The 21,949-nt window shown below is 50.8% G+C and overlaps 7 protein-coding genes across 7 annotated transcripts; 4 read left to right on the top strand and 3 right to left on the bottom strand.

Moving 5' to 3' along the window:
• Positions 1 to 2,291: 2,291 nt before the first annotated feature.
• BO88DRAFT_400632 (uncharacterized protein) lies at positions 2,292 to 3,884 on the top strand. The gene is made up of 4 exons (XM_025705628.1): positions 2,292 to 2,748; positions 2,797 to 2,853; positions 2,918 to 3,004; positions 3,056 to 3,884. Exons 1-4 carry the CDS (start codon positions 2,685 to 2,687, stop codon positions 3,619 to 3,621), a joined length of 774 nt encoding a protein of 257 aa, XP_025568769.1. The 5' UTR covers positions 2,292 to 2,684; the 3' UTR covers positions 3,622 to 3,884.
• Positions 3,885 to 3,936: 52 nt separating this feature from the next.
• On the bottom strand, positions 3,937 to 8,471 carry BO88DRAFT_355872 (CLH domain-containing protein). The gene is made up of 5 exons (XM_025703714.1): positions 8,051 to 8,471; positions 7,971 to 7,997; positions 4,619 to 7,919; positions 4,102 to 4,556; positions 3,937 to 4,051 (listed from the first exon to the last, which is right to left on the bottom strand). The coding sequence occupies exons 1-4, from the start codon at positions 8,372 to 8,374 to the stop codon at positions 4,261 to 4,263; spliced, it is 3,948 nt and encodes a 1,315-aa protein (XP_025568768.1). The 5' UTR covers positions 8,375 to 8,471; the 3' UTR covers positions 3,937 to 4,051; positions 4,102 to 4,260.
• A 158-nt stretch (positions 8,472 to 8,629) lies between these two features.
• On the top strand, positions 8,630 to 10,211 carry BO88DRAFT_400630 (RMD1 family protein). Its single transcript, XM_025705627.1, has 2 exons — positions 8,630 to 9,094; positions 9,153 to 10,211. Exons 1-2 carry the CDS (start codon positions 8,756 to 8,758, stop codon positions 10,119 to 10,121), a joined length of 1,308 nt encoding a protein of 435 aa, XP_025568767.1. The 5' UTR covers positions 8,630 to 8,755; the 3' UTR covers positions 10,122 to 10,211.
• Positions 10,212 to 10,390: 179 nt separating this feature from the next.
• Positions 10,391 to 12,368, top strand: BO88DRAFT_355868 (T2 family ribonuclease). Its single transcript, XM_025703713.1, has 6 exons — positions 10,391 to 10,839; positions 10,933 to 11,227; positions 11,283 to 11,475; positions 11,531 to 11,773; positions 11,847 to 11,944; positions 12,029 to 12,368. The coding sequence occupies exons 1-6, from the start codon at positions 10,514 to 10,516 to the stop codon at positions 12,167 to 12,169; spliced, it is 1,296 nt and encodes a 431-aa protein (XP_025568766.1). The 5' UTR covers positions 10,391 to 10,513; the 3' UTR covers positions 12,170 to 12,368.
• A 1,048-nt stretch (positions 12,369 to 13,416) lies between these two features.
• ace2 (putative C2H2 transcription factor (Swi5)) lies at positions 13,417 to 15,782 on the bottom strand (the record flags this gene model as incomplete). Its single annotated transcript, XM_025708000.1, has 2 exons — positions 13,417 to 15,071; positions 15,128 to 15,782. 2 exons carry the CDS (start codon positions 15,780 to 15,782, stop codon positions 13,417 to 13,419), a joined length of 2,310 nt encoding a protein of 769 aa, XP_025568765.1.
• Positions 15,783 to 17,191: 1,409 nt separating this feature from the next.
• On the top strand, positions 17,192 to 18,370 carry BO88DRAFT_355860 (ubiquitin-ribosomal 40S subunit protein eS31 fusion protein). The gene is made up of 3 exons (XM_025703712.1): positions 17,192 to 17,601; positions 17,674 to 17,954; positions 18,023 to 18,370. The coding sequence occupies exons 1-3, from the start codon at positions 17,508 to 17,510 to the stop codon at positions 18,110 to 18,112; spliced, it is 465 nt and encodes a 154-aa protein (XP_025568764.1). The 5' UTR covers positions 17,192 to 17,507; the 3' UTR covers positions 18,113 to 18,370.
• Positions 18,237 to 20,355, bottom strand: BO88DRAFT_378774 (glycoside hydrolase family 18 protein). Its single transcript, XM_025704454.1, has 7 exons — positions 19,938 to 20,355; positions 19,746 to 19,846; positions 19,413 to 19,666; positions 19,324 to 19,353; positions 19,205 to 19,254; positions 19,091 to 19,151; positions 18,237 to 19,016 (listed from the first exon to the last, which is right to left on the bottom strand). The coding sequence occupies exons 1-7, from the start codon at positions 20,124 to 20,126 to the stop codon at positions 18,358 to 18,360; spliced, it is 1,344 nt and encodes a 447-aa protein (XP_025568763.1). The 5' UTR covers positions 20,127 to 20,355; the 3' UTR covers positions 18,237 to 18,357.
• Positions 20,356 to 21,949: the final 1,594 nt, after the last annotated feature.

Here is a 21,949-nt window from a genome sequence, read left to right as displayed (position 1 = left end):
TGTATAATTTGCGGTATTATTATATTATATTGTATCATTTAATTCTAATGTTGGTGGATGAGGGAATGGTTTTAGGGGCGGCCTTACTACTTAGAAGTTATTTGGTATTTGGATTAATATGAAGAAGTAAATAAATGTATGTATAGTGGTGATGGTATTATGCTTTCTTTCATGTTGGTATTCTGCAAGGGTACCTGAACGGAAGCCACCAATGGAAACAGAGCGCAAAAGTAAAAATGGTATCGAGAAGATAAGACAGTAGTAACTGATCACCGAGCAGTTTGTTTGTACAACGTGGTCTAAGTCAGGGGGTTCTGTAGCCATGGTTCTAGACTCGCGGTATGTCTCAACGATAATGACAATTTAACTTTTTGGTTTCTGTTCATTGCAAGCGCTATCGGGGGGATCGGTAACAACTCATCAACTTTGTACAAAGTAACTGTGATATGCTTTTAGGCTTATCTAGCCGCCGTTGGGCAATGACGTCTGTGGGAGATAGATTGGTGGTTCTGGCTGATCCATTTCTCCCTTTGCAGAAACCTTGTCCTGAGATCTTCGACCAATCGTTTCAGTTGCATTTGGGGGCCTGCCGATCTCGTGGGAAGTGGGGAATAAAAGGGAAGGGAAAAGGAACGAGAGGCTCTCCGTTTCGCCGACTCGGTGTTTGAGCTTTTCCTTAATATTCTGACCTTTTTTCTTATTTGCCTCCGCAGTTTCTAATTTGGTTGTGTTTATGGGGTAGGTTCGGGATATGTGTTCTGCAACGGGGTTTGAACAGAAATGGCGCCATACTGATTTGTTGGAATTAAATCGAAAGAGGTGGAAAAGTGTAGTGCTCCCTCCCTACATGACACGGTTGTTAGCATCTCCCTTTCTTTGTAGTGACTGTAAGTCAAGGCCAGCAGAAAATGCATCCTCACGCAGTAGTTCGTGGGTGAATGCGGATGACAGGTCCAGACTCGGGCCGACTCACGCAGCCCCAGCCCAGCCCAGGGCGAGTCGCGATGGCAATCGGGAAAGGGAACAACGCAGATGACATCATGGCTCTCAACGCATCGGATCGGGGATCGGACTGGTACCTTGCAATGTCGTCATAGCTCAAGAGAGTTCCTTGGAAAGGAGCGGCTGGCCATCAGTCGCTTTTTGCTGGTTGGCGCCTCCACGCGGGTCGTGCCGATGTGGGGTCTCTATCTGTCGCTGTAATTTTCGCTAGTTTTGACACCAGAAACCGTTACTGAATTACGCTTGTCCATTCCATACCAACCATACCGCAGTATTCCATACGGGAAACAACACCCGCTAGGGTAAATTTCCAGTGATGCTGTGGATAGGAGGCCCTGAACTCAACATCACATGGTGCGCAAACACGAACTTTGATGATTCTGAAGGCTCCAGTGTGGACTGCCAAATATATATAGCGGGTATGGTTGGCACGTGGATGTCAGAATATTATTCTGATACTAGGATTGCATGGTCAACTGACAGTTGAGATCGGGTATCATCCATATCGGCTCCCTTGCCGGAGTAGTACAAGATCCTCCACGGGTATAATAATTTCAACTTTCCAGATCTCAATACGAACACATCTCTGCACGGTGCAGGGATTGCCATCTAGTAGCCGTTAGTATGAGGATCACTGCAGGATCGATTCGCTTTTAAGGTTGCCTCTAAACATGCCTAAAGGAAGCTCGGAGGGCAGAACGGCTCGAGATCAAGGGCAAAATTTGCCACTGAGATCCTCCATGATCCAGTTTTCTGTTTCTCGATGGCAGAGACTGATTGGTCGATCTGAGACATCGGTATCTGATGGCTTGCGGTGTGGCTTATTCGGGAATAACCTCATGTTAGAGCTCGTCGGGATCAAGCTTGGCTGGTCTAGCTTGTGGTCAAGAGGGTTTAGGACGACAATCATTGGCTCCTATGTATAGGGAGACAGCTTAATAGGGGTCAGTAATGGTGGGCTCATTGTTTCTCGTGTGGATGGAGGAATTTTGAGGGTGGGACCTGGCGTAGTTCGTCTCCGGCTGCCGATGGCTTACCCCGTATGCATCAATAGAGTACCGGCTTTGCATGGATGTTCCTTTGACACCTAAACTTCCATGGAGGTATTCTAGAAGAATTAGCTTCTATAATTATGACTTAACAAAGACTCGGAAGTTCAACTCCGAGCCCTTAGCGTAGTGCATAACAGTGAAAACACGTGGATATCAGACCCCATAAACGCCACCATCTTATCATGCGTGATCGAGCCCTATGTGAATTATTGTGCAGACACTACCACCATACGCACCTCTATCCCTCCCGTATAGCACCGTTTCCTATCTTCAATTGTTGGTCATCGGTGCCTACACTGACTGCTCTTGCCGTATTGGTAATGTCGTCGTCGCACTTTCCAAAACGACACCATTCGCCCCGGCGACACAACCCTGTCAACACACACAACACGTTCGAATTCTTTTTATCTTTCTCCTCAAATCCTTTTCTTCTTCTTCTCCTTCTTCACCTCTTTTCTTCTCTCCCAACTCTCTCCCCAGTCGTCCACCCGTCCTCCTTCCGTCTTTCCCCAGTCTTTCTATCAAGGTTCCATCATCAAGAATCCTGAACTTCATCAACTCTTCGTCTAGTTCCTGTTCTTTTCTACTCAAAGAATCTTTGCTTCAAAGCGTTGTATTCTAAGATCAAAAATGAACGTGAACTACCTGATCATCCTTGCCATCTGGCTCCTCGCCAGTATCGGCTGCAGTGCTAGTAGGTACTACACTCCAACTGTCTTCTTCATGCTGCTAACGCTCTTAGATATCGCCGATGATCTTGTGCGTGTTTACTATGAGATGACTGAGGCTGCCTTCGCTCGTAAGTATTACTCAGATGGTAGCTGGGGGTTCTATATACTGACCAGGCTTGGACAATAATATAGCTCACCACGCGGTCATCGTCCCTAAGTCCAACAATCGTAGGCCCAAGCCCAACAAGGCCGAGGGAGTTGGCAAAACCCGTAACGATGGTAAGCCTGGAGGACCTCCTGATAAGAAACTTGAGTACTAATTAGCTCTAGACATCTTGACCGTGACTATCTGCGAGACGGAGACTCCAGTGGCTCCCACCGTCGGAACCCTATCCCTCCCTACAGTCGTCACCGCGCCTACCTTGATTCCGACTGTTGTCGTGACGGGTGTTCCAACTATGACTAGTGTTGCCACTGAGGTTCCTTCGGGACTTACTACTGAAGTTCCTGTTGGAAACCCAACCGAGGTCCCTACCGGTCAATCTCACGTCAACTCTGATACCACTTTTGTGTCAGTCACCAGGTCTGTGGCCACTGGACATTCATCCGTCATGACTGGAATTCAGACTGTCCCTGACACCACTGTGCCCCATCCTACCTCGTCCGGGACTCATAGTGCTCCCAGTGATGAGAATGATTCTATCATTTCTTCAGTTAGTTCTGGAGAGCAGCATGGAAATCACACAGTCAGCACTGATACCACTGCATCGACTGGCACCCGCACTCATGCGCACCCCTCGTTCCCCACCACCAACGAGGCCAATGACTATGAGGGCATGGCGTCGTCCGCCTTTGCGTTGGCAGTTGCCTTGGCTTTTAGTCTCGTGCGTATCTGAAGATGTTTCTTTCGCTTACCAGCAGTTCTTTGAAATTCGTTCCCAGCTGAGCTGTGTACGATGACCTGGTGGTGTTGAACTTAATCTTCAGATGAAGCGTGCTTCTTTCTTTCTCTGTTTCTTTCATTTTATTTGCTCTAACGTTATGTCGAGATGCGCCTCACAAGAGGTTGCCATTTGAATTCCTCAACGGAGTGTTGTAACTAATATCGCGGCAAGATACCGCTTGATCTAATTCAAAGCCTTACGGGCCTTAACACTTGTCTCAATTGCGCAGTAGATTATTGCTACCATGGGTATCTCCTAAAGACTAAACATACACCCATCCAGGCGAACTATGTGACATGTAGTGAAACTGTCCGTGGTTACAGCCCCACACTGGTAGAATGACAGGGTCATCATTCAACTGCTCCCTTCAACAAATGAATACCTGCAATCCCATCAGCACTCATACCTTCCAGAAATGCAAAGCATCCTCACCATCAAAATAAAAATACTAAAGCCAATCCCCTTTCTTCAAGTCGCCACACAAAGCAGCCGACGAATCTACATTCCCGCCCGAAGCAAAGCTACAGTACCCCCCTCCCCAGAGTACCCATCCAAAAGCCACACTCACAAACTCACAGCAGAAAAGTATACCTACGACTCTGAATCCCCAATCGCCTCCAACTCCTTCGCCAACGCACAAATCCTACACCCATCACCGATCCTATCCCTCAACAACCGCGCAGTGGTCACCTTAGGTCCGACCGTGCGCGATGCACTCATCGATACTTCATCCAGCGTCTGTCCGGGCGCAGGCGAAAACGGCCGAGGTGTCTGCACCGCAGAGCGAGTATACGGCGTGCTTGTGGCTGAGGGATTTTCTGATGTTGCGTGGATGTGCGAGAGGTGGAAAATGTGGCCGCAGGCGAAGCCGACGAGGATTTCTTTCTCTGTGGATCCATAAATGAGTAATGTTTTCGGGAAGTATTGAAGAGGTGAGGGGGGGGTTTACCGTTGGCGCGGAACGGGTGATGACAGCCTGCGCATCTACCTGCCTGGGAGGCGGTGGTTGAGGATGTTGCGGTGAAAGAGGTCTTTTCTGTGTCGGCGTCGCTTTTGACTGCTTTGTTGTTGGCGGTGGTGGTGTCCTTTTCGGTTGCTTCGGTGGCAGTGGTGGTGGTGGGAGTGCCAGGAATGGATCTTTCCTCTTCGACGATATTGAACTTGATGCCGCGGCGTTGGCCGCGTCGGAGCGTGTCCATGCCTACTGCTACTTCGCTTTGGAGCACTTTGGCGGCTCCTTGGCTTATGCTGGCTTGGAGGTCGTGTTCACGGATCATTCGTGTGAGACCTTCTCGGAGGCCTTCGATTTCTAGGCCGCTTGGGATCCTGCGTACGAGTTTGATCGGGTCGATGGAAGTTCCGGCTTCGACGAGGAGACCGTGAATGAAACGCGGCTTGTCCATGGAGTAGTCGAGGAGGTCTTCCCAGAGGTCGGGCTCGTTTTGGGACTTGGCAAATTGGATGGCTTGTGAGACATCCTTGAGGTCGGAGAGAATCAGGTTGAGGGCGCGTTTAGTTTGTCCCGTTTTCGAGAGGAGGTAGATAAGCTCTGGAGTGAAGTGGCGCCCTTCGCAGATGCTGACGGCCATGTCGAAGGAGTAGGAGGTGCTGGTTTGAAGGAATTCCATCAGCAGGGGCCGGTTGTAGTCTGCGAAGAGTTCTACGGCTAGTTCGGCGAAATTGTCGACTAGTGCTTTGCCTTCGTCGGCAGCGAGCTTGCTGGCTGCGTCTCGGATGTGGGCGAAGTGGCCGCGGCGAGGTTTTGCGGCGCCGTGAGGCAGTGATTCGCCGCGCCACAGGGCCCGCATGTAGAAGTAGAGATATAGGAGTTTGTTGGCTGCTTGGAGTTGATCGACCACAATTTCAGGCCGGACGATGCCTGTGTAGGCTTCGCTGACTAGGAGCCTGATGGGCTCTGCGGTGAGCTCTTCGAGTTCCTCGACGGGCGCTGATCTCAGCTGTTCCTTGGAGACGCGGATGAGGATGAACGCGGGGATATCGTCGGTGAGGGTGTCTAGCAGTCGGTGGTCCTTGATCAGGGCCATCGCTGTGTCGGCGTCTTGGAGGCGAATATAGCAGTGCAGTGCTTTGCCGTAGTGACCTCCTGCGAGGTACAGTTTGGCAAGACACCTTGTCAGGACTCGCCAGTCCTCTGTGTCCGGGATTACCGAGTCATATCTCAGTTGCTCCTCAATTCCCGTTGCGACATTATTGGCGTCAAAGAGGTCGAAAGGCCAGGAGTCCAGAAGATCGCTGAACCTTGACCTGTTGTGCTCGACATAGTGCCCCAAGATGGTCTCGTAGATGTTTGCGGGGAGACTGGGGCGCAAGTTGACAGGCATGACGGACGAGATCTCGTCCAGCTTATCGTGCTTAATGAAAGTCCAAGCCCAATGCTCCCACCTGCTCGCGGTATCAATTGCTTTCACGCAAACTTCAGCGGCCTCCGCCCATTTGTTCTCATCAACAAGTTGCTCGATCCACAACTCGCCAATGCGGCGCTTTTCCTGCTCGACAGCAGGAGTAGAAGCAATGTTCCGGCCAGTGGTTGTGATGGAAGACCTATCGTCAATGAAGGATTCGCCAACGCTACTGCTCTGCGATCTTGACGGCGTCTCCGGAATTTGCTCGTTCACGTCAGTCGTCGACCCCGCCGCCTCAGGATGCTCCTGGAGAAGCATCCATGCCTCTTCATACCTCTCATGCGCGTCTAGCCAGGCTAGGCGATCAGACAGGTCTCTCTTCAGGGCAGCAACGCAGTCATATGGACTGTGGACGAAGATTTTGGGCCCCACGCTCCCTGCAATGTCCTGGATTTCTTTGGAAAGGGGTTCCTCATAAGAAAACCTTCGAGAGGCAAAGGTGCTCGGCGCGCGGCTGGATCCCTTGTCACTGCTCGTTGTACTGCGAATGCTAGCGGCGGAGTTGAATAGACGTGCCGGGTAGAGCGTTGCATCCCAGAGACCGTTCCCCAAAGCTTCTAGGGCGCCACGTTGCGAAACAGGAGCGCTAGATTTCCAAGGAGGCAGAACGCACATGTGATAGTCAGATGAAGTGAGGGTCTCGTAACGACTGGTTGAAAGGGTATCAGCACTAAGCTCCTCCTTTGTTTCAATATCGATAATCCGCAGTTCAGGCTCCAAGCCCGTTGGCCGGCGGCGCGTTCCCGGACGGCGACCTCCTAGCTTGGTCCGCTCTTCCGAGACGTCTTCTTCCGCCTCAATGTACGCAAGGACGGCCAGTAGACTAGGAGTATATAGCGAGATGCCAGATATAACGCAGTCGGTCCGCAAGATTGTCGAAACCTCAACAGATCCGATCTTCAGGTCCCTGTTATTCTTGCTGGGTCTATCCGGGTATACGTCAATGACCCAAACCGTGCCTCCCCAGCCAACTACCAACTTCTCCACCTTTTCCCTGACAATAGTCGACTGGGCTGCAGACGATCCTCCTTGACTGTTTGAACCGATGTCGGTGGTCAATGATTTTTCGTCTACCCACTCAGCACGAGCCTTCCAGACTCCCGCCATTTCCTCCCAGCCTGGAAGGTTAGGCCGGTCAATGTGGCTGATTCGCTTCCAGGCAAGCTCAGAATCGGAAGAATCGAGGTACAAGTTCGATCGCATAATTTTGATGCCCTCTTCGTTGACCCAGACGACGTACTTCCCAGACAAAGACCACTTGATCGTACTGATGGCGCCCTCCCCACTGTGAAGGATAGTGTCCTTGCCGGTGTTGGCTCCCAGCCCCAAAGATCCGAGCCAACTCGAAGCCGTAGCCGCAGCACCTCCCATTGTTGTGGAATTCGTGCTAGCACCAACTCTTCCGCCCACTGTAAGTATCAGGTCGCCTGCACGTCCTCCGGACAGAAACGCCCTGTCACTTTTATACTCTGGTGAGAGCGCGACAGCCTGCACGGGCCGGCCAAAATTCCGCAAGAGAACGTCTTTGGAGTCAACTAATGATGCAACACAGACATTTCCGTCCATAGAAGATGTGGCAATGTATATCGAGTTGGATGGCGTGGCAGGTAGGCTTTGCTGGTGAGCTGGTCGATGCCGGCCGCGGAGGCTAGCTGTGCCGGACGACGGCCGCGCCGAATATTCCTGGTCTTCGGGGACTCTGCTGAAGTACTCTTGCCTGAGACTGGGCAACGGAGGAGGGAACGGAGATATTGAGATCGAGGTAATACTGGCGGAGTGCGCATGGTAGACGCGAAGAGAGCGCATTTGAGGAACGGATAGTACATGCTGGTCGGCGTCAGTTCTCCAATCATTCGAAGCGGCAACAGCGCTACTTACAATGTTTCCATTATGCGTTCCAATTACCTAGACACTATCTCAGCATCATGCGCCTTCTAGGAAATGCCTGGATACCATACCATCTTGTCCCCAGCCGCGAGAAAGGAGCTTGTTGCATCTCCATTGCGATACACCGCCCCCAGGTGTTTGGTCAAGTATGCATACTTGAGCCGGGGCTCCTCGTCCTCTTCGTCATCACTCTCCCCCTCTGTTCCGTCCTCGTCGTGTTCTTTGTCAATATCATCGCCTTCACTCTGGGTCCCATTGTGGCTGTCTTCCTCGTCATTGACCCGGTCGGACCGCCCGCTGTCCGGGTATGTATTGTCGCCCACGTTATTGGAATCCGAGTCCCGGCGGTCCTGAGGGACACTCTCGTTTGCCTGCGTCGCGCCAGGCGCATCCATGGCGAGAGCAGGAGGCTAGTATCAAAGGTGTGAAATATTGGTGCAGACAATGGGCAGCTTCATGGCACCCATCGGCCGAGCAGAAGCACAGCTAGACGGAGCTGGGGTAGATAACCAACAGTTACTTACTGCCGGCGGTCGGGCGAGCTTCATTGAGGGTCGTCACCGCATCCAGCTAGGGCCCTGCTGACTCATCCATGCCCCATCCCGGCTTTCTTTTCTGCTGCAAGACTCATCGAATAAAGAAAGCTTCAGATGATTTCTCCGGATCTGAACGTGCCTCGTTATGGCATCGCTTTCTCTTGGTAATATTCTACGGCTGAAATTGGCGCTTGGTTGAGTTCCTTTCCCCTTAGTTTTCTATACAGCCCATGAGAGATCATGTTCGCAAGACCACGTCTCTGCACTCTTTCGTCACGGCCATCGGCTGTCAAGTTTCTCAGACAGCCCCGAAGTCAATATCTTCACGCTACCCCTCCATTGAGCTATCCCCGGCGAAAAGACTTCTTCTCATCCAATGCATATCTCTATCAGAAGCAAATGAAAAATGGCGACACGACCGACGAAGCGGTTCTAGAATCCCAGAAACAAAGGAGAAGAAGCAATAGGTCGCCGGCCGCATCGACGTCACTCCGGAGAGTTGCAGTGGAGGCACAACGGTCGAAGGATGGAATGTTATCCAAAGCCCAGCTCAGGGAGCAGGGGCTCTATCAGCCCAAGGTGCCACTGTCAAGAGCCACGACCGTCCTTGAATAATTGCTAATCTATCAATGAGAAGACCGTAACAGCATATGCCGTAGCTGAACAGTTCAATATACGCAAAGTCAGAGACATCCTACAGGAGCGAGGCTACGAGCCGGACCCCTACGAGACGGGTCTGTATCCACAAGTTGTCCACATTGAGGTTCCTCTAGACTCAATCCGCCGCCAGAGCAATCCCAACACCTTAGATCTGTCACCGAGCGAAGTGGGGGATGTGTTTGTCTTTCCCTCGGGAACCGTGGTCGCATGGGCACTACCTGAAGGATTTACTTCCTTTTTGGCAACCAGGACATTGTTACCTGCAGCTGAGGGGGCCCATCTTGACGACTTGGAAACGGAGGACCTTGAGTATGTTGAAGATTCTCAACGAGAGAATAGCAGCATCAAGGGCGACACCATCATCCTGGGGACTAAGCCGGGTAATGACGGGCCTAGTTCCCACTTACCCGCTCGGCAGTCTGTAGATACGGTACTTACAAAGGTGGCATTCTCGTCAGGGCTGGCTCGCAGTACAAAATTAGCTGTATTGGAATCTCTCCTGGCCAATTACTTTGAGTCTACTCGACCTATTCCCACGCTCCTATCCAAGGGCTCACGTCTCCCTTTCACTCGGGACTTCATTCTTCGCAAGACGGGTCAGCTGCTCAGTGTGCGTGCGCAGCTGAACTTGTACTCGGAGCTCACCGACTCCCTGCCAGATATCTTTTGGGACAGTCGGCATGAGCTGGGATTAGAAGGGTACTATGAACAGGTAGGACGAGCGCTCGATGTGGGGATCCGTATCAAGCTCTTGAACGAGAAGATGGATTATGCGCAGGAAATCGCAAGCGTACTTCGCGAAAGGCTGAGCGAAACGCATGGACTCCGCCTCGAGTGGATTATCATCTTACTCATTGCTGTCGAGGTAGGATTTGAGGTCCTTCGGCTGTGGAAAGAGCGCGTCCACGAACAAGAGGCGAAGAAGGAGCAGATTACTGGACACTAAATCTCGACTGTAACCACCATCTCTACTCATGTACATACTCATCTCATGGAGTTTTTCGAATATGATACCCCAGGCGTTGTCCAATTTCCGATATGCATGCATTATTAGGTCACGATAAGAAAAGCTTCAAGTCAATCCGGGGAGATCGACGATAGGGTGCTTATCGGACCAGTCACATCACATACCGCTGACTCAGGTACGGGGGCCAAGTCATGGGATGGATGCACGTGCTGCTGCTGTTGGGACTCAATCATTCGCCTCTTTCCTCTCTTCCCCCTTTGTCTTCCACTGCTCTGCCAATTGATGCTTCGTTGAGAGTTGCATACTTGTCTTTACTTTGTATTGTCTGCTCTATTTCCTTGCTGAGCATCAACAACAACCGTCAGAACCCCATGCTTGATACCGGTAGCACTAGTGCGGTCGGGTCCACCGCCATCTCCATGAGGGACCGACTGCTTCAGAGTGTCCCAGGACCTCAACAGGTCTTGAAAGCTATAACGGGAACTCTAGGTGTCTCGTCGCTCTCGATTTCAGATTATAGTTCGTCCGAAGCAACCTTCCGGCAATGTCCTTCCTCCGAAGTGAGCTGCAAGGCTCAGTACCATGGCCAGGATACCTGCTGCTTCAACTACCCCGGCGGACAGATGCTCCAGACGCAGTTCTGGGATGCTGATCCCGCCATTGGGCCAGCAGATTCCTGGACTATTCATGGACTTTGGTAGGTTAATTCCTGTCCTTTTTCACCAATCCATGACCGTCATGTATTATAATGATTGCCACCCGGCACTGACCTTTGTTCTCCGCTACATAGGCCCGACCACTGCAATGGCGGCTTCGATCAGTACTGCGACTCCGGGAGACGTTACAGCAACATTTCGCTGATTCTAGTCGACTCTGGCCGTGGAGATCTACTAGACTATATGAGCGATTTCTGGAAAGACTTCAGGGGCGATGATGCGAATCTCTGGGAACATGAGTGGAACAAGCACGGCACTTGTGTCAGCACGCTAGAAACTCACTGCTACACCGACTACTACCCACAGCAAGAGGTTGTGGACTACTTCGACCGGACAGTCGAAGTCTTCCGAACCCTGCCCACCTACGAGGTCTGTCTCCCTGCCTTCATTGAAGAGAAAGGAAACTAAACTTCTGGCCGTTCAGACCCTCGCCAAAGCCGGCATTACTCCCTCGTACACCCAGACCTACACTCGCGATGAGATTGTCAATGCTCTCTCCAAGGCCCATGGTGCCGAGGTGACTGTCCGATGCCGACACCAGGCTATCAACGAAGTCTGGTACTACTTCAACATTGCCGGGCCACTGCAGACGGGCAAATTCGTCCCATCTGACCCAGGTCAGCAAATCAACCACCTCACCACCCAAATAGCTGAAACTAATAGCTACAACAGATGGCCAAACATCCAACTGCCCCCGCAGCGGCATCCACTACATTCCCAAGACTCCCCGAAACGGTCACGAGCCCACCAAGACATCCCGCGGACCTGCTGAGCCGACCGCACCGAGCGCTCCCTTTTCAGGAAAAGGGAACCTGATGATCTCAACGAACGGCCAGAAGCGAGGCTGCATCATCAGCCACGGCGCATGGTTCACCTCGGGAACCTGTGCGACATTCACGGCCAATAAGGCGTCTGGTATGTATTCCCCGCGATGTTTCCCCCCATCTGGTGGGCAGTCACTCACTAACGGCCCTTCTTGACATCGCAGATGACACTGTCACCCTGAAATCCAGCAAGGGGGACTGCGGGTTCTCGCATGATGTTTTCACCTGCGGCGGATTCATCAGGTCCCCGACTCAGTTTACTGTAAGCATCCCGGCCCATCCCTTCTAAAATACACGTGCACCTCACCAAAAACACCTGATGTAGCCTTTGACTAACCCCTTCCAGGTCGAAGACGGCATGCTCGCCTACAATGACAACACGACCTTCTTCGCAGATAAGGCACCCAAAGGGCCAACGAAGAGCAAAGTCTTCGCGACGCAAGACGACCATCCTCTCGAGCTCTCCATTACATGGAGAGAGGCATGATCCCATTTCTTTTCTCATTCTCTTCTCGGTCCATTTGCCATATACAACATTTAAACGCACATAGAATCATACATGTTTTCATATTTTTTTGCATTCCTGGCTTACTATACAACCATACACACTGTTAACTAGTACTACCTATATTCTGAATTAAACAAACCTTTAGAAATATACAAAGAAACACAGCAATCCATTCAAGCATCATTGACATTCATGGGGAGTCAGTCAGTTCTATCATAAAGCTAAAGTACAGGCGAGGAGGGAAAGCGCCATGCGAAAACCACCAAGACAAAATTGATGATAGCAGGGTAAGTAGGTAGGCGATTAAGTAAATTCGTCAGCAACCAAACCAAAGGAGAGTATCAAAAATGACTTTTGTTTTGCAATGCCAGCCAGTAGAACAAAGATGCAATAGTAGCATAAAAGATGAAGTGAAGATAGAAGTTTTTACAGATCAACCCGTTCGTCCGTTTCGTTCACATATCACAATCCATCAGCAGTTTAAAGCAAATCCAAATGACACAAGGAAATAAAAAAACAACAAAATCAGATTCAATAACATAGCATAACATCATAAAAGGGTTCATCAGGAGACAAAGAAAAGACGTTACAAACATTCATCAAGATCAATCAACACGTAAAGAGTCAGATAAAATAAAGAAAAGAACGGACGACCTGTAAAAACTCCATAATTTGACTGGCCAGAAAACATAGAAAAGTCATTTTATCTTGCAAACACAAAAAACTCCCAAGATATTGCAGATAAATCCCGGGGTTCAGAATGGTGGTTGGTTGGTGGTCGTACATGGTGTCGTTGCGCGAGATAACAAAAGAATCAAATGCAGGTAGCGCCAAGGAGAAAAAGCAGAAAGTTCAAATGCCCGAAAACAATATTTCTTTTTGGAAACGTTGTTCTTGTTGTTGTCACAGTTCATCAGTTTGCAGTGGATAAAATTGGTCGTTGAAATGAGTTTGGTCGTAGAAGTGAAGTGAGGGAGGGAAATTGTACATGGTTCTCGTGTCGTAGTGTAAAAAAAGAAGAAAAGGCATAAAAATCATTTCGCGTCTTATATGCATGGGTTCCAAATCATTTGCGGTCCTAAATCGTTAAAAGTCTTGCACATAGGCTGGTAAGCCTCAGTCGTTGCATCGTCAAAATTCGCCGGTCGTTTGATGTTTTTCGTTTTCCGTGTCATCTTTCTTGTCGGTCGTTAATTGGGTTCTTGTTCCGTTATGGTCGTTTCTCTTTAATCCATGAAGAATTCTTTGGTCATAACATCTGAGGCTTGTTCGTCCACTTGAAATTGGAAGAAGAAGTCGTCGGCCATGACGGGGCCCGAGGAGAAGGGCTTGTTGGGGAACAGTTCCAGACCACCTTCAAAGGACGTCGTGTTCACATAGTCAGGGAACGGCGCCATGTCAGAATCAGCCAGGTCTCCGAATTCGGGCTTTCCAAAACTTGAGGTCGAATCTTGGCTGATGAAGATGTCAAGATCAGATCCGTTGGATGATTCAGACAGGGTGGGAGCTGCATGGGGCGACGACAGAGAATGGCTGGCAGCACCGGAAGCATCTGTGTACGGGCATGTCTCCGGATCAGACATGTAGGGCAAGCTGGAGTCCGTGACGAGGCTCTCGAGAGGCTGCTTTGATGGGGAGGAAGGAAGCATTTCGTCTTCTGAGCTGGGGGTAATCGATCGCTCGTCCCGAGAAGGCGATGGCTTGATTCCCACGCTGTATCCGGGGGATGCAGGAGGCGTGAACGTGAAAACCTCTGGTGGCAACGAGTAGTTGGGGTTGTTGAACACCGGCATCTCTTCCGCCGGGCTAGAGCCGTGGAGACTCATATTCTCGAACACTTCGGAAGGAGGCGTGTTGCGTGAAGACTCGGATGTGGACGAGTCGAAAGATGACTTCTCTGCGATCCTCTGTCGCGTTCTCGATGCTTTGTCTTGCCTCTCATCCATCTCTGGTCGGTGCTTCTTCGGACGACCCCGTTTCGTTGTCTTGCGCACAATGCCTTTGTAGCCGCCAATGCACATACCACGCTGCCGGTGTCGAGTCAAGGCGTCGTGTCTTGCAAACACATTACCACATAGACACTCATAGGGTTTGTCGCCGGTATGAATCTTAGCATGACGCTTGAGGTCGTGACCCCGAACAAAGCACTTGTTGCAATGATCGCACTTGTACTGGCGGTCGCCCAGGTGGGTCTGCACATGTGACTTGATATTCTCCTTTCTTCCAAAGCGGCGCTCGCAGCCCGGGTGCAGGCATACCCATTTTCCGTCCTCCGGGTCAGGCCCGTGAATGTACGACGCAATCTCGTCAATGGTGACACCCGTTTCTTTGATTGATGCTTGTACGCGAGCGTCCAGGTTCAAGTTATCAATGGATGCGACGCGTGGAGAAAGCTTCGGTTTGGCCGCTGAGCTAGGTGTTGCACTGGGCGTCTTCCTGTGGTGCGGACGGTTGGGGGTGGCAGGATAAATAGGTACTTTTGGTGTCTTTGCACCGTCTTCGGGGCAAGGCATAGCCGCAAGCTCGGGAGATGACATGAAGGATGACGATGCTGACGACGACGAGGCATACTGGCTTTGTGAAAGACTTTCCGACTTGGGAACCTCAAAGCTAGAACCCTGCTCATAGTTAAAGGTATCAAAGTTATCCACTTCAAATGATGCTGTGTTTGGGGGGGAGGACACATCAAACTTCTGCTGCGTGAAAGTAGTTCCAGCCACGCCTTGGAGAGACTTTGCTCGCTGCATGTACGACGACTGGGCTGATCCGGGCATCGCGCTACCCTGGTCTTTGGTGGATCCTGACTGGATGTCCCCACCGTACTGAGCTAGGCCCACGGTTTGCTTGAATGGTGTTGTCGCTGGTGTAATCGGCGCATACTCTGCACGACGCGTTAGTAACTTGCGCTTAGCAGAGACCTGACGAGCCATAACATACGTGTATTGCCGTGCTTGGGCGTATGCGGGTGCTGAGACGGAGTAGCTTCCGACTGCACCGATAACTTCCTTACATCAGCTTGACCGGGAAAAGTTGGCTGGTAAAAGTCCCAAAGTCCCGTCTCGAAAAATTGACCTTCCGTTCCAGATCCGCACGGAACCTTAGCGCTGTGCATCTGTTGTTGCTGCATCAGGTCGAAGTGCATGTTCATGTGCGGAACGTCCTTCCCGAAGGGCGCATTCAGGTAGGCCATACTTGGTTGACTGTCCTGGCCATTGTGACTTTGAAGGTTTTGCACCTCTTCCGGGGTGAAGCAGTCGGTGATGACGGGCATGGGGGCTGATTGCTGGGGAAACGACGGCTGCGCTACACACAGGTATCGTTGGTGTTGGCTGTCCCCAAGCATATTCGGATGATGCGGCTGCGGTACTGTTGTGTTAGTAGTATGAGTTGTACCATCTTGCATGGATTGCGATCGCTGGACACGCAAAGCTCTGTTGTCAAAACTCTGTCCCCGACGATGGGCATGATAACGATGCATCGCTTGCGCCGGAAGACTGGGGGCTTTCACGGCATCAAGAGCGGACGGCGTCGAGATCTGCCGCCTGTGTTGTCGATGTCGCTCATGGAGGTTGCTGTGCGCCGTGGACAGCATGATGGGCGAAAAGGGACTCTGTCTTCGAGCGCTTATCGCAAGGTGCTTGACCGACGGATTGACAGACCTTGGTGTTTGGTCGGATCTGGAGGATTTAAATGCGTAAGCTTTCTGCACCGTACTACTGTGCAAGATATCGCATCCAGCGCCGAGAGTTACCAACCTCACGCAATACTAGCCACGCGGCTGGGCCGACAAGATGGTAATGAACCGCCCTGCAGTGGTGTCAGTCGGTGATCTCCTCAATTAGAACACTCACGCTAGGAAGAAAAAAAGGTTAAAGAAGACGCAGAAGAAAGAACGAAAGCAAGCGCAGCAGTTAAGGAATTAACGCAGCCTCTGCACTAGGTCTATGCAAAGGAAGATTTCTTGCGACAGCTATCTAAAATGCGCTGGACAAGTCGCAAACTGAAGATGCAATCGAAGCCCTTATAAGAAGCTTCCCTGCAACGCGAATTGGTAGAAACGGGTTGAACACTCCTGCTTCGATAAAGGTGGGAAGATGGGAGGGTAAGAACCAAGGAAGTCTTTTAAGGTATTTAGAGGTGGGAACCAGGGAAAGGTGGATGGAGATGATGAAGCTATCCCGATCTATCGCCCACGGTTCAGATCAACAATGGCGTGGTTGGCCTAGCAACGGGGTCGGCTGAGGCGTCAGGGAAACCAGCACCCCTTGGCATGGAGCCCGGCGATTTGGCCAGCGCAGTGGATCGCGCCCTGGTTCCAGCACGGAGCATTAGCAGCCCGCCGCAGCAACCAGTGGTCCGAACACAATTAAAGCTTACGATCCGGCAGGTTTAGTTGCACACCTGCAAGGAGGTTGCTTCTCGCCTGGCTTCTACCAGCGGTCCAGACAACCACCCTATCTCCATTATCGATCTAATCCCACATTTTGCCTCTTATAAAGGACGGGAGGAGGCGACCTGTGGCCTGTGAGGGTTTGAAACATTATTTCACCCTTCCTCTGCAATAGCCCATTTAATAATTGACTCCTGTCCGCATGTTATTCAATCAATAATTAGCAACTGAGCGGAGGGATGGGCGGCAAATGATGACGATGACGAAGTTGACGTCGATGCTGATTGCTGAGAGGTTGGATTTCGAGTCTAGTTAGTTTTAGTCTTAGTAGTCGTACTTTCTGCCTCGCTTTTCCGTGCCGTGTCTATGCCTGACGATGCAGGCACCAAAACTGACGTATCCAAGAGACCGTTGTTAAAGTCAGCAGTCAGCAAGTTGCAACATCCCGTGACCTCAGCCGCAGTCCATCACATGACCGAGGACCCGGAGGGCTGATTATCCGAGTGGCCCACCCACACTACGCCCGACTCGGTAATATGGGCACCACGTGACCGCACAACCGATTTTAACGAAGCCCACCACCACCGAGGATATTTTCCTACCACGATCGTCGAAGGTTTAGGAAGACAAGTCTTGTCGAGGTGAGTTGAGGCCCCTATACATTTTACTATGTGACGAAAGAGAAAAGGGATTTGATATTATCTGCGACATCTCATCTTCATTTCTTTCCACATATTCCAGAAAAAAATATCTCGTGTGCACAACTTAGCGCGCAAGATACCAAAAACTCTGGGGCGAAAAATATGTGATCAAGAAACGAAGATGAGATGCAAAAACGCCGATGATATTCAACTCCCCATTTTTGCTCAAAACACCAGTAGAAAATAAAAAACTAACAAATCATTCTCAAATCAGACCTTCATCAAGATGCAGATCTTCGTCAAGACCCTCACGGGTAAGACTATCACCCTCGAGGTGGAGTCCTCGGACACCATTGACAATGTCAAGTCCAAGATCCAGGGTAAGCATCACACATACACACGACCTACATCATTCCAAAGATATGGAACATATTCTAACGATGATCTTCCAGACAAGGAGGGTATCCCCCCGGACCAGCAGCGTCTGATCTTCGCTGGTAAGCAGCTCGAGGACGGCCGTACTCTTTCGGACTACAACATCCAGAAGGAGTCCACCCTCCACCTGGTGCTCCGCCTGCGTGGTGGTGGTAAGAAGCGCAAGAAGAAGGTCTACACCACCCCTAAGAAGATCAAGCACAAGCACAAGAAGACCAAGCTTGCCGTCCTCAAGTACTACAAGGTCGACGGTGATGGCAAGATCGAGCGTCTTCGCCGCGAGTGCCCCTCCCCCGAGGTATGTTTCATTCCGCCCTATGGTTGAATCTTCTTGTTGGTGCGTCTTACTAACTTTGACTCCTCTAGTGCGGTGCTGGTATCTTCATGGCCGCTATGCACAACCGCCAGTACTGCGGAAAGTGCCACCTCACCTACGTCTTCGACGAGTCCAAATAAATGGACTAAGTCGATCGTTCCGCCATGTCTTCTTTCCGGTAGCGCCTAGCAATGTTGGTCGTGAATGTATGGTGGATGAGGTTGGGACGTGTGCGCTTTGATCGTCCCATAGTGTCCGAGCAATGAGAAATGAAAAAAATTCGAAACCGCTCTCAATTTAGACTACCTAATACGTAGACAAACCACATGTAACTGAGAAAAGCCTACTCAACTAAACTGATAGATAAATCAAAGTATCAATCGCTCTACCGAAATGCGTTCCTCAGGTTGTCGTACTTGCTCTCGGGGTAGGAGAGCACATTCTGCGACTGGTCGAGGGCTGACACGCCTCCAATCCCTTCCACGAAAGTTCCAATCAGACTGCCGTCAGCTTTGTTGGCCGTCTTTCCTCCTTTGTCGCCGCTGGTTTCCCACCACATGCCACCGCCGAGCTGAAGCTTGGTGATATAGTCCAACTTCATCTCGCCCACGGCCACAGTGTCGTAGGAAACCATGGTGCGTGCCGTGGGATCATAACTCCAGGATGCACCCAGGTTGGCATCGACATGTTCAGTGGCTCCTGTTCTGGGCAGCGCTTTGTAGTCCCAGACACCTTGCTCCCAGCTTCCCTGTCCGACCCCCGAGTATGCGGTCCCGGGTCCATCGGTGTTGGTAAAGGCACGCCCATACAGCGGCATTCCCAGGATTATCTTGGATGAGGGGACCCCACCCTTCTGGATGTAGTAATTTACTGCCTCATTGGTTGAGAAAGGCGTCGACGCTGGCTTATCAGCCGAGGGATACAAGTTGGCTTGATGCCCAGCAACAGTGTCCCAACTTCCGGCATAGTCGTAGGCCATCAAGTTGTAGAAGTCCAGGTATGGCGTCATCTGAGACAGCTTGAGCTTGGTGTAATTAGCAGGACCTGCATGAGATCAGCATTCATTTGGGTCTGACTTGGTCTCGCCCCAAGTAAAACAAATTATATCATCCACTTACCAGCTGGACAAGCGATAGTGAGAAGGAACTTCCGGTTCGCACCAGCAGTTGCATCCAGAGTCTAGACAAAGTTAGTGCATGCATGCGCGCATTACGATCAGGGGAAAAGCTCACCTCTCGGCACTTCTGAAGCAGAAGGACCATGTTTTGCGCTTCTGTATCATCTGTAGGTGGTCGTCTTAGTATCGACATCTAACTGGTCACTCATCTCCCCAACAATCCCAGAAACCAACCTTTGGGGTACTCCCAATCGATATCGATGCCTGCAATCATCAGCATTAGCGAATCATGTCCCATGCATTGTCACAAACTAGTCACATACCATCGAATCCAAGATCAGTGACCAATTTAGTTGCAGTCTCAGCAAACTTAGTGCGGCCTGCATCAGTGCTAGCGGCCTGAGCGAAATTGGGAGAGTAGGTCCAACCGCCAATGGAGAGCAAGACCTTCAATTTCCTGTTTTGCTGCTTGAGCAAGAACAACTGCTTGACACAGCCATATACATTGGTACCGACGTCATTCCAGGAGTCTGTGGGGTAGTGCTTCTCAATGTCCGACCAGGTGTCGGACAGATAACTGTGGCGAGAAGTCAGTGCGGCTGATCCGGTGGCAAGGGGGTGATCAGCCATGTGCTGCAGAAGAGTGGAGAGCTTACACTTCACCAGTGTCCGGGCGAACGTTAGCAAATGCGTATAGGACATGAGTCAGCTTGTCGGCCGGAATGTCCTGAGGATTGTAGTTGCGGCCATAAATCGCCTAGCATTGGCATCAGAATTACTACTACACGAGTGGAACTGCCTCCCGTGTCGAGTTGGGATACGGCAGCCAAGATCGAGTGCATGCTCACCCAATTGACGAAGTAGGCCACGGACTTCAGACCAGAAGACATAGCTGGGATGGTAGCGTTCGTGTCGGTAGTAGGTGCAGGATTGGGCTGGAGCGGAAGCACAGCTGCGTCATTCCAAAAGTACCGAGCAGAAAGGATAAGAACAACGATGAGAAGTACGAGACAGTGGATTAATCGCGAGAAAGCCATGGTCGGCAATAATCAGAAGCACTTACCAGCATGCAAGAAGAGGCTGGTAAGCAGAACCCGGGAAAAGTTAGTCGGAAGGAACAAACGATGCAGCAGGAGGGGGGTGGGATGATTGTACCTGCCTTAGGTCACCTCTCCTGTATGGTACTAAGTACACTATATAAATAACAGCAGTTCGGACTTCTGATTGGCTTAGAGTCAATCGCGGCGGTGCAACTGTGGCTGCAGGAGACAGGTGGTCTGCGCTTATGTGATCATCAAAATGTGGCTGACTGGGATTTCAGGAAGCTGATGGGCATCTGCTACTACTCCAGGAGTCTAATGGAGGGATTCGAATTTATATCTCTCTTCGGTGAATAGGAACTATCATCTTCGGCTTGTGAAGTCCTCTTGAAACACAAGTTGTGCCGTCGGTGGCGTCGGTCATTTCTTGTCTGACCATGCCATGCTCTGAATTGTAAAACATAGTCTTCCTGGTAGTATAGACCTCCATGGCTACGACACTATATCGTGTGCTTCCTTGATACTTCACCTCTCGGGGAGGATCGATGAGACTAGACCGGGTAGAACAAGGCGGGGACACTTAAAATTCCTCAAGTGATCTGTGCCTGAGTATCTGTCACGAGAACAAGGAGATCGGCTATCGGGGAGGGATCCTGGTTCGACAACCCAATCCCCAGACTTGCATTGATCGTCCCCGGTGTATCTCAGTTCAGATGACATTCTTAAGGGAAATTTACAAGCGCATGATGTATCTCGGGGTAGTTCACGTCTCCGGAGATATCATGGGAGCTGAGGTTACAACTTCCCGACGTCCGGCATGACCGTGGGTAACATCGAAGTAGCAGGAACTCTATGGTCCAGTGCTCTGTGATGAAGCGGTAGTTCAAAAGTATAGGCCACGTAAGGGAGCATTGAATGACTTGGTATGATCAGACCAAGCAATTAGGATGCGAGGTGGGAGCGCGCGCATGATGCATCTCGCTTGTTCTGGACTATGGAGACCATCACGATTTACCGATCTCATCCTCGTCAAGATCGAGGCACGGGGGGACAGGGGTAGATGCAACCATAGTGGTAGTAGCTATTAGTTCTGTAACGAGTAGAAAGCATTGTCGAGGCACGGTCGAATGAGAGGAATAGCGGAAACGAAACTAAGTAAGGAGCATTCCCGGTTGTACCATGGATCCTGGCCGAACGTGACAGATGACACTAATCCTGCAACCTCGTGGCCTAGATTTGGGGACCCATCGACGACCGAAAGGGACATCACCTCCCAGTCACTAGATAGATAGTTAACTTAATTAGTTAGTTAGGCCCAGGATACGTAGTCATCACCTTGATCGTAAAACAAGAGGTCCATCCGGAAAGATAGCGGCAGCAAGTCCGACGGGATCCCCGCCTCGCCAGTGACTGAAAGCCCTTAACCAGACCAGGAAACAGATCAAGAAGAATTAAGGACGTGAAAGCGACCGAGTGGATCAGTTTCCTGGACCTTCTCAGCTGAAACCTTTGCCTCTATCGCACGGCCGGGGCACTGATTGGCGCGTGGGACTTTAAGCTACTGCAGGGCACGGTTGCACGGCCACAGTTTGAATCCACCAGCATTGCAATTTGGAGCAGATCTGCCAAATCAGAATTTGACCTGCGATGAAAATTTTTTCAAACTGGTTGAGAAGAATGGACAGATCTCAAGGGAACCGCCGTGCATCTGCGTCAGAGGTCAGTCCCTTAATTATTTTGTTTTTCTTTGACTTTCTGCTTTCTCCATCTCCATTTCGCTTTCCGGGCGCATGCAGCTATGGATCCTCCCCGCCCCATCC

The sequence above is a fragment of the Aspergillus vadensis genome (assembly GCF_003184925.1).
Source record: "Aspergillus vadensis CBS 113365 unplaced genomic scaffold BO88scaffold_1, whole genome shotgun sequence".
NCBI classification, from domain to species: domain Eukaryota; kingdom Fungi; phylum Ascomycota; class Eurotiomycetes; order Eurotiales; family Aspergillaceae; genus Aspergillus; species Aspergillus vadensis.
This window is presented reverse-complemented; position numbering and strand designations above follow the sequence as displayed.